The following is an 18,447-nucleotide window of genomic DNA, read 5'->3' as shown; positions in this document are numbered from 1 at the left end:
TGAATAACCTTGCTGATAACTGTCTCCCAAGGAGAATAACATATAAAGTTAAAAAAAATGTATTTTATTGTGCTTGAAGTTGAAGCTTGCAAAACAGAAATTGTCAAAGCATTTACTCATTTATACTAGCAGTTATAACTACTCAACTACTATATTTATCTTGCAGAGATGTGCTATTTGGTATAATAATAAGATACGCCGTAGTAACTTTTCCTGTGAGTATATAATGTATTGTATGCATAGTAGTGTGTGCTGTGTTCTCCCAGATGCATGACTGTACGTTCCCAGATACAATCATGCATCTGGGAAAACACAAAGCAAAATCTGGTGGACTTCTGGCCTTGATGAAATAGCACTCGTTATGCCAAATTTTGCAGTTTCTCCTTGGCTGCAGTAGAATCCCAATGATGTTCTGTTCTTTGAAAGTAATAGACCTTCTAGCTCTTTCTTCATCATCTTTTGTTAGTAAGCTCAAAATAAGCTCTTAAATTACTTTAGCAAACTGATTCTATTGGTCGGTTATCTTCTGATGGCCACATGAGTATCTGGATTTCTTATCTTATTTTTGCTGTTTGAGATCTCTCTTTGGTTCCAGAGTCACCCTGCAGAGCTTCACCTGCAAAATAATGGAGTGACTATGGTAAAGATCAGGGTTCATGCTGCTTCAGTATGAAGGATGAGGCGTGGGGCTGAGTGGCAACGAGTACAGACAGAAGACCATTGGCTTTCTGAAAGCTGAGTTATAGCAGGAGTGAAAAACACTGGAAAGTCTTACAGACAGGATTTCTGTAAAAAACATTATACTATTTGAGCTGTAGGCACCATGATTTCTGCAGGTACTACTAAATCCTCTCTCATGCATTAATGTACACAGTCATCTTTGATAAACACGAAGCATACCATATATACCTGAATCATAGTGTATCTGCATGATATGCTAAAGTAAGAGAACGGATGCTTTGGCTACTTTAGCTTTGACATGTCCTTAAGTAATATAGACAACTAATTAATTTTTGAGAATGTTCTCTGTTAAGTATATGTGAAACTACTGTCTTTGAAAATTGAGAAATCTGTGAGATTCTACCCACAAAATGGCACACATACTGGTGTAACAGTGTGGCACCCGTATTATTCCTGGCAACTGCCTCTCTCTGGTAAGACATATTGTCTTATGAGTGAGTCACATGATATTGGATGTAGCAGTTTTATATATTCTGTTTTTTTTTATATATCATTCTGCTTGTTAAGTTAAAGTCCATTTGTAGCATCATTTCAACTCTGCAGGCCAAGAAGAGGTGAGAAAGCTCACATAGCACAATTTGGAAATATGAAGAAGTTATCATAAAACATGCTTTTATATTACATGTGATGATTTTTTTTTTTTAAGTTCTAAGACACTGTGGCCTAGCAGGGACAGAAGGAACTGCTGGTCCCTTCCAAAAGAGGGAACTTTCCTTCCTTAGAATGATGGAGCAGCTCCTTTTGGTGAGCTGATGAGTTACACTGTGCTAAACCTTACAGTTGGCCCAGGACTTGCCTGGCCATCTGTTGCATAAAAGTTCCTTTTTTTTCAAGAACGGTGGGATACAATTGAAAAAACAACCTTTTGCTTTCAAAAATTACTGCACAGTAGTATGTATTTTCATTATTCTTGTTTAGGTGAAAGCCCAACTTCAAAAGATGGGAGCTATTCAACCCATGAATATATTTCTCCGTCAAGAAATTGACCGCATGCAACATGTTATATCAAGAGTTCGAACAACACTGACTGATCTCAAATTGGCTATAGATGGTAAGTGGCAATATGAAGAATGACACTATATAAGATGCCTTCATTTACTACTAAAGGCTACTTGTGCCCTGTAATTAAATATATATTTTTCCCTCTTTCCCTCCCTTTCTCCCTCTTTCTCCCTCTTCCCTCTTTCACTTTCTCTCCCTGCCAGCCTTTTTCTCTTTTTCCATCTCTTTGTCATATTACTGCTTATTATAACCTTAATAGCCTCCTGACTCCACCTCTAGGGACATTTCACCTTAATTTATTCTGTCTGCATGTGCTCCAGTATTGCAGTTCACTGTGTTCCACAGCATGACTGCACTTCTGTGATTCACTCTAGGATCTCTACAGAGCTCAGGGGAGTTGAATTGTGTGATGAGGTCCACAGGTCATGTGCCAGAGTCATTTATGAAATTAAGCCGAGACATAATGATACAGAAGAAGGTAGAAGTGTTGCTGCTAAGTAATTGAGAGACAGGGTGATCAGGCCAGGTGGTAAAGACTCTAAGACGAGATTTGCAGCGTTCATGAAACTGGTTATACGAAATGGGATGTCTCTAAATGGAATCTGAAGTGAGTAGGAGTGCCAGTGAAAAGGGAATGACAGGGTTCTGCTTTTAGCCATCACAGGAGGCAGGCAACAGCACTCTGTCTCTCTCAGAGACAGGAATATTTGGCTGAAAGTGAGCAATGGTGAATGTATTTAATACAAATCTAGAGAGAAGGTGACTAGAAACAGATGGAAAATTTGATCAGAAAAGGAATGAGGGAAAAGAAGAAATGATGATGTTACTGCCTGCTTTTTGTTTTCACTTTCTATTTTGCTCCTCTGTTGAAATATCCTATAATGCTGCTCAGCCAAGTTTATTGAATTAAGAAGAATTAACGGTAAATGAAAATGAAGCAGGCACAGTTCCACTGGTTAAGATCTTACCCAAGTCTGCTCTTCTCCAGCAGAGAGGCAGAAAATACCTGAAAGACAGCAAACTGTCCCAACAGGGAGAAGGTCAGAGTGCCTGAAAACTAGTCCCTTCTGTTATGGGTGATGGCAGTACTGTGATTTGCCTTGCTTGCATTTTCCGAGCTAGAAGAACCAATTGTTCTCTGTTTCAAAACTGAGAGGAAAGTTCCCTTGTATATGTGCATAGCATCCCTTTTCAAGTAAATTAGAATAATGATTTCTATCCAAGAAAGAATTAATCTTTCCTTGAACCTCACAGATATATTTTAAATCTCAAAATGTACAATATTATGCGGAGGGGTGGATGAGTAACATAATTTATTTGCACTTAGTATTCAGTTGCACAGTGGGCACAGTCCTCTACCAGGTGCTTAATCAAATTAATGCTATAACTTTTGTGCAATCCTCTAAAACACAATAATTTTCTTAGGGACAGGCAAGTTAAATATAGTGAAAAATTGCTCTGAAAACAAAATGGGATGTATAGTTAACAATACCAATTAATGGCTTCTGGCAGATTCATGATGCATCAGATGCGTGTGGTAGTGAGTTAATTAGGGGAGGGAAGGAAAATTTAGGCACCTTCTCTTGCCTCAGCAAAGAGGAAAACACCAAGCTTTCTCGCAATAGATTTTCTCCCCAGACTAGTCAATCGGAGCCTCAAGTCATCTCTTGTGCTGCTCTTTCTTTACAATGAGATAAACTGATCTGCCTGCTCAAACAGGTTGTGTGAATTTTGACATCTGCCTTTGTCATGCATCTGGCTCTGGCTTCATGAACCCATTAAGGCCTGAGCAGAGCTGCTTATAGCCAGTCTAAATTTTCAAACAAATATTGCACTTTAGATTATAGCTTCTATCTTCATCTGTTGAGTAGCTCTGTGAAAGGAGTTCTGAATATTTGATTCTGCAGGTTGGATGTGAATAGAAGGACTTCGTCATCTTGCTTTTGATCACTGGGTTTTGTCTGAGATAATGTAAAGCCCCCCTTAGTGACAGCCTGTGTGCAGCTGAACATGAGAGATGTTGAGGGAATTAGCAGAGCCAGCCTTGTTCCTCTATCTGGAGGGCAGATTAAGCAGTGTTCAGCATTTAGGAGGGGTGAGGATGCTCAGCACGTGCCCAAGGTATTTGTTGGCAACCATGCCCAAGCCTGCATCTCCACCAATAAACTTTGCAGCCCAGAGAGAGACTTTTTGTTTGGATCAAATTGTAATAATTAGATTGGAGCTGCACTTTGTACTCTCAGTTATGTCCCAGCCATTAGTTCTGTTTTAATTACTTATTGATTGCCCAGGATTTATTTCACAGTTGGTATAATACAGTTCCATATAAATCAGAACACGGCAATGATGACTGTCCTCTCAAGTGACCTAAAGAGAGACTATGTTGCAAATAAAGAAATATTTTTAGACAGGAGGAAGGAGCTGTTTTCTCATCTTTTCATCTGGGGAGTAGTAAGACATGGGGGTTGAACCAAAACTCTAGATTCTAAAGGGATATGAACAGCAGATCTTGAGCCCCTGGCAGAGGGTGACTGCAATTGCAGAGCAATATACAAGCTATGCGGTTCCTGTGTACATGCCTTGCCCTTCTTCTGTGGAAGGGTACATGCCTCTGGCAGAGGATACTAATACCGTAGCTGTTTAACAGGGAGTAGGCACTTCAGACCACCTCTGCCACTAATGAAGACAGTGTCTTTAACTGCAGTGAACAGTAACGACCCATTCAGTTACTCCTAGTCTCTGGTGCAGTTTCTTTGAGTAGGGGGGAGCTGCATGCTGCCTATTTGTGAGATCGGGGTGGGGGAGGTCTTCTTGTTCCTCCATGCACTGAAGTAGGAGTGGTAAGTGTTTTGATGGCACCCAAATGTCTCTTCTATCAGTGAAGAAAGTGGCAAGGGAGATTCTGTGGGAGTCACCCCTAGTCCCTCATGAGTGGTTTCCATGAATCTCAGCCATAGATCATGCTCGTGGTAGCACTGAATGTTTATAATGAATCCTTGGCGATGGAAAAAAACACAGCTTTTAATATGTTTTATTTCCTGCTTTTTTGCCTACTTAGTATTCTGCTTAAAAACCTGTCATGTGAAAGAGGGAAATGCTTAGCTCATTTATTTATGAGTATATCTAGATTCTACTTTGATCAAAAACCTACATCTACTTGGCATTTGTTTACGGTACCTGATAACTTCGTGTTTGCAAACGAAACCTTTAGAACTGCCTACTTCATGACAAGTTGAAGCCATACATGAAACCTTTGATTTGCTATCCTTGCATGTCATATATGCATGTGTCATGTGGTCACAGAACTCCTGCTTGTATTTATGCAGTACTTGCAGAGTTAGGAAGAGGAGTCCTTTTCATGTTAACAAATTTCCTGAGAATACAGCAGTCCTTCTACAAGCTTTTACCTGACTGCTAGTATGTAGTGATTTGTACATAGTGTGCTGTCCCAGAGTTTTTGTTCCATGCATTTTACTTTGTACTTACAAGACAAGCATTGAACAAATAGCTATGGGAGTCATAAGACCAACATAGAAAGGAAAGGAAGGGGAATCAATAGAAATAGTAACTTCAGAAGTCACTGTGGCATTTGTCATGGAGAAGCCCTACCAAGCTTAAGCAAACTTTCCACTGAAATTATAATAAAGCACCCATCAGGTTACAAAGCTAGCATATTTTCATGCATGTAATGCACACCATACATAACCTACACGCCAGGACTTGATTTGCTTGATTTCGTCTCAGTCATTGATTTGATACCTTTTTAAAAACTATATAATTATCTGCTTTTAGTTCCTTGCCATCCTTGTACTGCGTTGATAGCCAGTGTGTTGGCCTTAGGTGTATCCTTATTGTCATTCATCAGAGAACATTTTGGAACACGTGGGACTTCATGTAGACATGAGGTAATATATAGTCCAACATATGTAACAGGAATCACTTAGAAGTCCTAGGTCATCTACACAAACTCGTGTTAAGCCCTTGGAAGAATGAAGCAAAGCTTCACTATTTTTAAACTCAGAATACTGTAACTTTGATAGTATTGTTTTCATTATGTTGCTGTAAGTTACTTCCATTCATTGTGCCTTACAAGGGGAATATAACTGAACTCCAGAAGAGCCCAGAGTTAGGCCATTAGATTAGGCCATTAGGCCATTAGTTAGATTGGGCCATTATTTATTATAGTCTATGTTGAGAAACAGAAGATCAGGAAACTAGTCTTGCTAGAGCAGAGGAAAAACAGTCTCTCACTAAGGGAGGGTGTATCATCTTCTTCCCAATGATTATCATCTTGTCTCAAAGATAAGATGAAACTTAAATAGTTAGGTTCTGTTTAGACTAATTATGGTTTAAAAACTGCTAAGACTAATACAATTTTAGTTTTACTTGCTGACCATAATCATAGACTTTTGGACTGAAAGGTCTTGGACTCTTACCCTACTGATCCTTACAGAGTGTGTGGAAGGCTTGTAGGGATCATCTGTGTATTCCACTTCTGGTTGAGAATTTTCTCTGAAGATGATTAAGAGCATTCAGTGAAGACATGAATGTAATGTAACAATGGGGAATTCATCTGAGGAACAGGAGGGACAAGTCTAGCGTGTCCTGGGGCATAGTTACTCTTGGCTCAGCAACTCTCATCCATTATTTACTCCTCATCCAGAGTGCCTTCTGTTGTCTTTTACTAAGTGTAGTATATTATTTCTAGATCTCTCATTAACAGTTATGCATACTTGCTGGCTGGGAAAACTACTTAGAAACACATTTTGCACATTTAAGAGAAAATGCCACCATTTTCAGCTCATGGTAGGTGTGGTAGCAACTACATGAAATAATGAAGTTCCTGGTGCATTCTGTGCACAACACTATACCTTTTGAATAAGTCACCCTAAAAACAGATCAGCTGAAAAGAGCAGACTATTTAATTAGCAATAAAACCTAGAAATTCTCAGAACTGAGTAGAATTATTTGGCTTATTTGCTACACATCAATTGGATAGATTTAGATGTGGTTTGGAAGTGAGATGCTATAAATTTAGAGCAATGAAGAAGGGGAATCCTAATTTCAAAGCTGTGTACTCTGTGAACAGTATAGTTATAGTAGATATTATTTTGGAGGCACCAAAATTCCCTAACATCTTTAACTGACCCGACCTTTCATCAGTCATTTTCAGATGAGCTTTATTCCATTCATGAAAGGGAATACCACAAAGTAAAAACCCAAAATAACTGAGTTATTAACAGCTGGCCTGTGTGATTCATAATACTTTCCATCCTGTCACATTAAGTTCATAGGACATTTGTTCTCTTCATATGGTAACCAGGGCTCTGATCTTCTCACAAGTTAAATGTGAGGAGTGCATGGTGTTGCACTACTCATTTAATTTATCAAATGCAGTTTTTCAAATGCATTTATCACCATTCTCCAGAAAGATACTATTATTTTTCTCATGTGTTACCAATTTCATTTCTGACAATTATTTATTTTTTTTACTATTTTTATATTTGTCAGAGTATTGTAGCTGCAGAAATGCATCCCAACACCCACAGATGTCATTCGGTGTGCTGTAGTGCTGAAATTCAAGCACTGTATGCCTACTGCCAGAGCTAACGCCCACTCACTAGGAATATTTATGCAACTATATGGCCAAGGCCAGAGCTGTGAACATACCTCATCCTCAAGATCTCTTTGGCTTAATGTTCTCAGCAGCTGCTCTGAGTCATAACAGGCAGCTATCCTGAGAGGTTTCACCATACTTTGGGGCAGAGACTGGTTTTATCTCCGTACTTGAAATGCTCCAGCCTGCCTGCAAGAATAAAGGAAGAAAGTGTGTCTCTCTCATAACCCCTGTTGCAGGAGAAAGTTGGCTGCATTAGCCTGAAAAGAAGAACCACAGGTGAAAGTGTTCTTTCCCAGTTCATATAGTAATGATCCTCAGGGGTAGCAGGGGACTCTGTTTACTTGTTTTCTGCCCTCACTAAGACTGCTTTGAAATTGAAGCCAACATGCGTTGCATGAATTGCTTTCTACTTTTTATACCTCCAGAGGGCAAATCAAGTATATAAGCTTATATTACATTGTTTGTAGGCCAAGGAGAGGTGACACAGAGTGGCTTCTTCCTTAAATGCTGGTGCTTTTAGTTTTATGTTAGAGAACGTTTATACCCAAATAGGATGTTTATTGTGTTATGAAAGATTTTTACATATCCCAGAACACAAATCTGAACCTGACTATGAAGCTATTACAGAGATTGCAGGATAGGCCTGATGTGTTTGCTTTAGTCTGTATTGCTGCAGTATTTTAAAATTAATTATAATTAATTTGGTGTTTTGTAGTTTTCTCACAGCATTTCTTGCACAGAAAGAAATGTCTGTAAATGAGAGCAGGTCATTTGTGGCACTGAAGGACATAGGTTAGTGATGGGACACAGTAGGTGAAGGTGATTGTTGGACTTGATGATTTTGAAGTTCTTTTCCAACCTAAATGGCTCTACGATTTTGATTATCTGCTAGAAGAAAATGAAGCCTATTTGACATTGACATGTAGTTAGAGAGTGCCAGATTTGCACACAGTGTTATACATGTGTTTAGAGTAGCCACTGCATTCATCTAAATTAAAAGCTGGTGTTTTGGTTTCTGGAAATTCTTCTTTTTCTACTCAACTGCCAATGTCAATGGAAGGAAGGGACTTGAAACACTTACTTATCACATGCATCATTTCAATACAGGTGTTTAGCTGGGTTGCTGCAGCTCTTGTTTACAGTCACCCAAACTACTTCTCTTTTCTTTACATGTTCCGTAGTGGAAGCCACCTGATTCTGTTTGGTATTTCAAAAAACCCTTGTGGCAATTACAGCAGTTGTGTGTAGGATGATGCATTGAACATTGGTATTACATGAACATATAATCAAAATGGAGGCTACCAGATCAGTTTCTACAATTTAAAATATTTTAGCTGGAATACAGAAGATATCCTGAGGCATAGGCCATGTGCCTGCTCTCAGTACCAGTGAGTGTACAGACTGATAAGATCTAAGAACTTCTGGCACATGGAAGGGCAAGTATCACAGAAAAAGCACAGGCTTAATAAATGCCAATATTTTAATGAAGACAACAGTACTATGCATGGAATATATGAGCATGCACTGCCAAAAAAAAACCAAAAAACTTGTCTCTAGCTTTATTCTACATAGTATTTTCCTATTGGGAATCTTGATAATGGAATTGTACAAAGTTATCATTAATAACAGTGAATTTCATGAATATAATCGCTGTCAGTACATGCTCGGGATGAAAGTGAGTTACACGGTATATCTCTATCATTGATCATGTATTTGGGAGACATTAAAATATATTAAAAAGTTTTAAAGGATTAATCACATTCTGAATGCATTGCCAATATACTGAATATAAATATTGTGTGTAAAGGAGAAGGAATTGTCTAAAAAACCCTTTATTTCTGATTAAAATACCAGAAGAAATATCTTTTATCTTGCCACATTTTGTTTGAATCAAGTCATATAAGTTTGTGCAAATTAACTGCAAACTGATAAGATTTCAGTGCAACAGGTGTGCAATTAAGGGACAACAAAAGAGGGTTTATTAGACTCAGAATGTCATTGGAAATTTTAATTGCCTTTGCAAGCTAGGGAAAAGTTCATTCTGAATGTTTTACTTATCTTCCAGGAACCATAATTATGTCCGAAGAACTGCGAGATGCATTAGATAATATGTATGATGCTAGAATTCCAAAACTATGGTTTAGGATTTCCTGGGAGTCTACTACTTTAGGATTTTGGTTCACTGAGCTTCTTGAAAGAAACCAGCAGTTCAGCAGCTGGTTGTTGGATGGCCGACCAAATCAGTTCTGGATGACAGGATTCTTTAATCCACAGGTAAGTCTGACAGGTCGATCTAACTTCTATGTAACAGTTAAATTACACCTTGAGAGAACTTCAGGCTAACACGATCAGGACTATACTAAGTGTAATCTAAGTGCAATTTTTTAGCATAGATATAAGATAAACTAACTTCAAAATCTAGTAAGGAAATTGTTGCTAGACAAAAAAATAATTTTACTGAATTAGTGGAATGCATCTTATGGTTGCTTTGATTATAGTATGGAAATGGAGTGAAAACATCTTTGCACATTTCCACATTTTCCTCCTTTTTTCCCCTGCTCTGTTACAGTAATCTGTTTTTCATTCATTGTGTGAAAACCCCTTAAAGTACAAAACAAAACATGGTAAACTTGTAAACTTTGACAAAGGAAAAAGAGATTTGGACTTCACTCTCAACCCTTGCAAATCAGTTCCTTGAAATGGAAGGCTTGTTATTTATACCACCCCAGAACAGTGCCAGACTTCGTCTGGAGAGACATATAAAAATACAGCCCTTGCCCTGCACTGTAAAATGAAATTAAAAATTGACACAAAATGAAACACAGAAAAGGAAACACCTGAGAACAGAGTTAAAAGAGGTAAAGCATACATATCTAGGTGATGCATAGATCCCTTGCACAGATATCCACGTTAGCTAAAGCTTTTTATGATTCACAGATGTTTGTGGGAACGGTGAATTGTGGAAGTGAGTCATTGTGAGAGCATCCAGCCAACAGGTTTCTGTGGAGCCTTAGCAAAGAGCTATTTTAAAGATGTATTTTAATCTCAGTACTTGTTAGCAATGCAAAAGCTAGCTGAAACAGCTGCCTAGAAGAGAGAAAGCAACCATGGCAAATATTCTCTAGTGCTACTGCTGGGAAATACTCATCTATCATCTAGCCTGTCTGTCAGCTGTCTGCCCATACAGCTTTATAGCACAGAAGTGTGCTCATAAAATCCCTGAGCAAAGGGTTCCCACGCAAAAATATGAAAGAGACTAGAAGTAGGTGTAATAAAATGATTACGCTTCTGTACTTGATTTGTTAATGACGCTAAAATATTCCTAAGGAACTGTTGCAATGGTTGGGGTGGATGGAAACCTGGTAGACTTTGGTTTTTGTAGGTGTTTGCTTTTGTACTAGAGATGGGGAAGAGCTGACATAGATTTTGTATTGGTCATTTTAACTGGCTTTTTTTATTTCTTTGGGGTTGTGTCAGTTCTGAAATTTTGCCAGCCTAAATTAGACATCCTGCATTTTATTTTTTTTTGATCCATTCATCTGCATTCCTCAAGAAAGCTGCCAAATAATCAGAGTAAAATGGCCCCAGACAAGTCATGATTTAATAGACCATAGTAAGAGAGAGAGCCTCTAGAAATACCAAGATTAAACACTTCATGACACATAGTTCTAAAAGTCCCTAAATACATAATGTGCAGAGAAAAAAAATCCAGAAGCAGATGTGCTTACCTGATTTAAACATCAATTTGTGCTGACAAGCACAAATTTAATAATCGGTTGGTTATTTTTATAGTCTCCATTTTCTGTAACCCAGGCTGTGGGAATGGCTTATTCTACAAGAAACTTGTCTGAACAAAGACTCATTTTCTATTTAGTTAAATATTATTTTTTGTTAATAATTATATTGCTGTGTTTAAAACCATTATTTCGTATGCTAAGAAAATTGATTTCCATCTTCTCAAGCAAGTTGAGGTGATGAAGTGTTAGTTCTGTTGGTCTAATGGCTTGTTTGTTATAGTGGAGAAACTGTCAGAAAAACTCCTTTCATTTGTGAGAGGAAATGCAGCTCCTAAATAATTTGTAATTTGCCTACTTGCATAGATCTCACTGCTTGCTTTATAGTCAATGGATAAATGCCATGGATGACAGAAGACAATAAAGTAGATTTATACCACTGGGAGAATGAAGCATTCTGGCAATAAAAAAAATATAGTACCTGACTTTGCCTTCTCTTGGACTGGTTATATACTGGGATAAATTCAGTGATTTCACAGAAGTTAATTTTTATTTATAGTGATACAAATGAGAGCAGGCTCAGGCTTCTGCATAAAAGAAACCTGATTCCCTGTGTGTCTGCATTGGGCCAAGATGACTGGGGTGAGCGAAATGAAGAGTGCCTCAAATTCTCTTCCCTCCTGGCAGTTAATCTGATGTTACCAGATTTTTTCCCTAAAATCATAGCATGATGCATGTCTCATTTCTATCTCCCAGTTTTCATGTTGTGCTGATCCTGATTTATCTTTGTTTGCATCTCTGTATCCCGTTGCTGTCACTTGTCCTATCTGTGGGTTTTAAGCCCAGTGAGGCAGAACTGTCCTTCTGGTCATGTAATAATATCCAGTGTAAGAGAACCCCAGCCCATTTCTGAGCCTTAGATGCCGAAGCAATATGAATACTGTTAAGAATATGAAGTTCAATGCCTCCATTCCTCAGACCCCACTTAATTCCATAGTAACTCTACAATATTTTATTCACTGTAGAAAATGAAAAATAAGTGAAAAACAAGGGACCTCATATGCAAGGTAAAGGAGAGAATATGGTAGTGAAAACAACAGATTTAATTGATTTCCATATTTCTTGTCATAGCTTTCATGGATGCCTGATTCTAGTGAGTTCAGAGCTACTTTGCATGGTTTATTAGAAGGCAAAGGAGCAAAGTTTTAGCAGCCTTCAGTGAGCAGGCCGGGGAGATCTTTGGGAAAAGGCAGGTGAGGAAAAGAAGAAGTAATTATCCCCATTTATGAAATCTTAACCACCCCTGACTCAAAAAACATATAAGCAAACAAAAACAAAGAAACAACAACAAACAAAACAGGGCAAGGATACTAGAAATCAAAACAAATATCGTGGCAAATGGTCATTTATGAGCCTGGTAGAGGGTTTTGGGGAGACCCGTACAGCCGCACCTCAAGGCCCTTGATCCTTTCTTGCTGTCGATTGTGCCATTGCCTGCTGTGGGATACCCAGCTGGGCCTCCAGCTCCCAGCTGTAGTTTTTAACAGGGTCTAGGATTCATTCTAATGAGCAGATAAATGTTACAAAGTCCCACTGCTGATAGCATATAGCTTCTGCTATCTCTGCAAGAACAGTCTGCGGTCTAAATCTTATCCCTAAGGACAACTCTCAGCTCTGAGCTTACTTTTATACCCACATTTCCACAGAGCCTTTGAACTGATTCCCTGAATGCAGTCATTGCTCTGTCCTGTGCTCTTCAGGCTCTTTTTCTCTCTTTAATTTTTCAGTTTATCTGGTGTCTGGTAGCCCACTGGGGTCTTCTGGCAGTGAACACTGTGTATTTTAAACTACCGATACTAACATGTTTCCACAAATTAAAATTCCACAAATTAACTCCAAGGATTCTGCTTTCATTTAATGGCCTTTATGATAGAAGAACTTGGCCTTTAATCCTGTCTCCCTTAGCTACCTACTAGCGTTCTCAACGACTTCAAATGCAATTACAATTATCTTTGCTATCACAAAACCTCTTTGCAATACTTGTCCTGGGGTCCCTGGAATGGTATTAACGAGAAGCCACCAATGTCATTTAACTGAATCATCTGAGTTCGTGAATGTCATCTCATATGCTCATAACTTGAAGGATATTGTGTCGCTGAGAAGTGCTTAGTGGCAGCAGCAATTGCTCCAGTCCCAGCAGCCAGACACTGGCCCTGGCACTCAGTAAGCCAAGATACTACTGTTTTTGCACGTGCTTTTTCCCTTCTTTTAGCCCTGACAGTAGCTCAACAGATCAGCCTCCACTATGATGGATGAATATAAGAAAAAATAAAAATTTTAATCAATTCACTCATTGCCCTGATTTCTTTCTGTAATTGCCCACTCCCTCCCCAACTTTGTGTTTTCCCCATGTGTCTGTGTATTCCCCCACCTTCTTCCTCTGCTCTGAAATCTATCCTGAAACTTCTTCCTTCCTAGTCGTCCTTCTCAATAAATCCCTCTTGCATCTTCAATTTTTGTGTTTTATTCACACATCTCACGGCTGCTCAAATGGGTTTCCACAAGGTAAAGCAAGGTGTACATCCACAACGTGCCCACTAGAAGTACAAAGCAGTCTGTCCTCCTGTCTCTTAGGACTGATGTATTTCCCATGTACTGCAATGTGTGTACATATGGATGGTTATATTGGAAAAGCTAACTGGCATCTTCAGCCTGGCTTGCCTTGTCATAGCTTCTCACAATATCCTGAGATTATAACTGTGCAGAACTTAGAATGAGTTTCATTCTGTGTTGCTGAAACCTTGTGAGTTTATTTTGCTGGTGTCTCCAATAGTATGCTATTTTCGTATATCACAGCTTTGCACTGAGCAGCAGCTATGTTTCGTCCTAGTGACAGAGGCATTTCAGCAGTTAATTACATGATTCCAGTTTGTACTTCCTTTGTCTACTGTAAAATGCTTTGGGATTTGTTGACTGAAAAGCATTTTTACAATGTTGGTATAAGAAAAGGTGAGTAATATAGCACATGAAATACCAGTATTGTTTGTGGCTTAGCAATTACCTGTATTTAGAACCTCACAAACCACGCTTATCTGCCAGCTGTGTAAACCTCTCTCCATCTGGCTTGTTGTAAAGTAGGTGGGTGAAGCGAAGTGTGAGTTATACTTGCAGTTTCCAATGTTAAATAAGCCACTTTGGTGGTTTTATCGCACCAACACATGCATAGCAAGTATATACAAATGCCTGGTACTGTGACAGTGTAAGAAAGCACTGGATTTACACTACTGAATTTAGTTTTGTATGTAGATGAGATTCAGTGGGAAGAGGTTTTATGCTGCTGGTGTCTCTGTTATGTCGGAAAAAAAAAGTTGGAAATGGGTATGTTCAAACTTTTGCAAAGCCTCTGTGTTGGATTCAATCTCCTCAGGGATTCCTAACTGCTATGAGGCAAGAGACAACTCGCATGAATTTAGCAAAAGGATGGGCACTCGACAGTGTTGTTTTACACAACGAAGTGACCAAGATGATGAAAGAAGATGTTGCAGGCCCGCCTCCTGCTGACATCGGTGGGGTTTATATATACGGCCTTTTCCTTGAAGGCGCAGGTTGGGACCGCAGAAATAGTAAGCTGGTTGAGTCCGCACCAAAGGTAAGGATTGGTTAAGCATCACAGACTGGGGTGTAACATGGTGTGCTCAGAGAACACCAGAAAGTATTTTGAGTGCCTGCAGCACTGGTTTCACATCATGTTTTGAGAGGGATAAAATAATAACAGGACTGGGAAGAGGACAAGGGCGTGTATCCACCAGACCAGATCAAAAAGCTTCTGTCAGATGAGCTTAGGATGTGCTGCACTCGAGCAGACCAGATGCTGGGCCCCTTGGCTTCAGGGACCCCAGAGGCACAGCTGTGTCTGAATAAACCAGTGCAACCTATAGTCAGCCTTCTTTGGACTGAGGGAGTGGGCCCCGTAACAGCTTCCAAGGCCTGGGCCTGGGTTTAATGGCAGCTCCTGTGGAGGTCAGTGTTTGGATGACTAGAAGTCCCTCACATTTTTGAATAAGAGGAAGATTGTTAGTTCTGGGCTTATGCTCAGTTATCCATGTATGGGGTTACATTGTGCTGATGTGACTGAGCAGATTTAAAACCTAGCCAAGGAGCAGCGATTAGGTGCTTTGGTCACTGCACAGGGAAAGCTGCCATTGTGTGTGTGGTAAATTTTTGCCAAACCAGTGACATCTGTCCTGGAACTGGCATCAAGGTCATTCCTCTGAAGGTAAATCACTTCTGTGTCTGGCTGAGGGCAAACCTTTCCAAGCTAAACCGTGCCCCTGGTAGCTTCTGGTGAGAACTGTTTCCTGGTTTGTGACAGGACATCCTTGAAACATGGAGTTTACTAGGTGCTCTGGAGTGTTCAGCAGGCCCCTGTGTTGCTGATGGTTTGGGACCTTTTTTTGCCCCATTCCAATGAATACTGGGTATTGCTGGAAGACCTGAAGAGATCTTGTTTGGATAAACACCCAAAAGGCACATTGGTCCTTTGAAGCTCCACTGCCAGCAAGTGCAGACGTAACAGGGACGCTTGATAAGTGCAGTTTGGCCTTTGTAGGTCCAGACCTGACATTCAAGGAACAGGAAGCGGGGAAAGAAGGGAGAACACCAGCTGAAGAGGCAAAGGATGGGGAAAAAGGATGGACAATGGTCTTGCTTCCTCCTAGAACCACAGTGCCATTTTTCCATCCTTTGCCATGGTGTGCAGCTTTACAGGTTTCTCCTCCTTTCTTTTCTTTCCAGGCTTCCTGATGCCTGCCATCTCTGAATCGACAATGGCTAAGGATAGGTTGGGGTCGGTGTAGTGATGAGCACAGGACTTGTGTTCTGTTGTGTACTTCTGCTGAGGTGCTGGTGTTTTTGCTGGAGGCCATCACTGAGTCTAATTCCAGCATGTTTGGAGCTTGGACATCCCATCCTGCTTCTCTAATGCTGAGCCCTGTGTCTATTCAATATTCTCAGGTGCTGTTCACAAGTCTTCCTGTAGTCCACGTGTATGCAGTTAGCACGACGGCACTACATGACCCAAAGAAGCAACAAGGAAGTGTGTACTCCTGTCCTGTCTACAAAAAGCCTCGGAGGACAGATCTGACGTATATTTTCTCTTTGTACCTGAAAACAGTGCAGAATCCTGATCATTGGACTTTGCGGGGAGTGGCACTGCTTTGCAATTCAAAATAAGGACCAACCTTATCTGCAGCCAGTAGGACTTCCATTGTTATTTTCAGTGATGTCTTCGTTCTTAGGGAGTGCAGGAATTAGTAAGTGATGTATAGAGGTTGTCTTAATCATACATAAATCAGCTTACTCTGTTTGCAGCAAAAATACTGAATAACATGGGAATACCAGAAAGAAAACAGGTATGGGTTTAAAATTTAGCAACTGTTATAAAGCAGGTGAGAATACATTTAACTAACTTGCTTATACTGGAAACACTAGGAAAAAAGTGCTTATGACAGCGATAGCTACTCTAACATTTGTGGTGGTTCTTTTGTAGATGCTATCTTTTCTTCCTAGTATAAGACTTCTTCATAATATAATATGATTCTTTTAAAATTCAACTTTGTAGTTAAAAACTTATCATCTATAGTGTTATTAAAGTTGTAATGACAAGTGAATTAAACGTGTGGTAAAACTTTATGTTTATCTGCATACATGTAAATATACATGTCCTTTGATTTCACATTTGTAAATTTGCAATGTGGTTTTACAAATGGATACTACAATTTCCTTGAGTAGTCACTTGTGTACGCAAATGGTCATAAAAGATGTACAAACAAGCTAGTTTATCCTTGCACAAGTAATGGCCTTTGCATATACTAACTCATTTTTAAACCTGTATCCCATTAGAAGGAAGATGTGCACACACCCAGTTCTGGGTGAGAAAACAGTTTTCAGATTCTTCTCAGAGTAAGCACGTCTGAACACCAGCTTGGCGCTATTCATAGTCGCTCCATTGGTGTTATTGCCTGAGTCCTGCAACCACAACTCTTAACTGCTTTTTATTCTGTCTTTTGCCTCAATTTAGGTAAAAAAAAATAAAAATAAAAAAAAAGAAACAAAAAGTATAAGACACTTCTGGGAGTAGATTCACCTGAAATGGTTGTAGTTGTTTTTGTCTATTGTCACTGTTACGGTCTACCCTATAATTGAAGAGTGATTGATACTTCTCTTTTAATAGACAGACAGCTATTGACAGAAAACGTGTTTGGCTTTTTTCACTAGCACAAATTCAAAGCAAAAGAAATTGCTGTTGGATGTTATGAAATAAGGACTTGCAGCGAGTGCTTTGTTAATCTTTTTTTTTTTTTTTTTCTCCTTGTAAGCACTTGCAATTTTATGTTCTTTTTAGCTTCCATCTAAGAAAGTCATTCACCTTTCCCCATAACCAGTTTCACTCTGCTGTTAGCAACTGCGGGGCTCTTTCTGTGAGGCAGTTTGATATTCACACTCCCACCCACAACTACGCAGAAAGTGCCAGATTTGTTCTTGGAAAACAGAACCGACAGGGAGGGCAAGGGCCCCTTTATCCCATTGAGCTGGGAGCAGGACTTGGTTCACACAGAGTGCCGGCAAGATTATCTTACCAAGTGAAACCACCTGTTCAAAATATATACTCCAGGCTGCCCTGTGGCATAGCTGTACATCAACTGATTTCACTGAGGAGTTTGCTTATGAAAAAGGTGAAGGACGGGGACTTTGAGATCTTTGCTCTTGGGCATTATGAAGAAGATACGAGAGACTTCAAATGGAAAAAGGCTGTGCTGTGGTATAGAAATTGAGGTTGTAATCCGTAATGTTCTCCCTATTTCCTACCTGAATGAGGGGTTATAGAGAATATTTAACCTCTTGGTATGTATAAAATTCAAGCCAGCAACATTGATAATAACTTCAAAGGAAGAGCATACAATTGAATTACTTCTCACACCTGAAGTACTCGCTACTTGCTATGAAAACAAATCATCCTCCAAAAAATTGAAATTAGAAGTAATCATTAAAAATAAGTATTTGATAGAGCATATATATGTGGTGCTACATGATAAGCTCCATGGAAACTACTTCACTTCCTTTCTTTGTCAAGTAAAATGAGAAAATTAAAAGCTGTATAAAGAAAATCTATAGGCAATTATGTCCTAGCAGTTAGCACCCTGCAGTTACAAAAAAGCAACGAGATAGCTGCTTTGAACTTTGATCTTTTCACTTCAGTAACTAACGGCTGTTTGTCAGTTTAGGAAAACCTTGAATCTCACCAAACGGAAAACAGCCTGTGCTAGGGAGGAACCAGGCAAATCCCACAGC

The 18,447-nt window shown here is 39.4% G+C and overlaps 1 protein-coding gene across 1 annotated transcript in view; it reads left to right on the top strand.

Moving 5' to 3' along the window:
• LOC121066050 (dynein heavy chain 5, axonemal-like) overlaps nucleotides 1–17,171 on the top strand; it is a 149,051-nt gene extending 131,880 nt beyond the window's left edge. The window contains 4 exon segments of the mRNA XM_040549372.1: nucleotides 1,660–1,792; nucleotides 9,429–9,637; nucleotides 14,525–14,746; nucleotides 16,111–17,171. Of these exon segments, the coding sequence (XP_040405306.1) occupies nucleotides 1,660–1,792; nucleotides 9,429–9,637; nucleotides 14,525–14,746; nucleotides 16,111–16,329 (783 nt within the window). The 3' untranslated portion in view covers nucleotides 16,330–17,171.
• Nucleotides 17,172–18,447: the final 1,276 nt, after the last annotated feature.

Source organism: Cygnus olor, chromosome 2 (genome assembly GCF_009769625.2).
Source record: "Cygnus olor isolate bCygOlo1 chromosome 2, bCygOlo1.pri.v2, whole genome shotgun sequence".
Taxonomy (NCBI): Eukaryota; Metazoa; Chordata; class Aves; order Anseriformes; family Anatidae; genus Cygnus; species Cygnus olor.
This window is presented reverse-complemented; position numbering and strand designations above follow the sequence as displayed.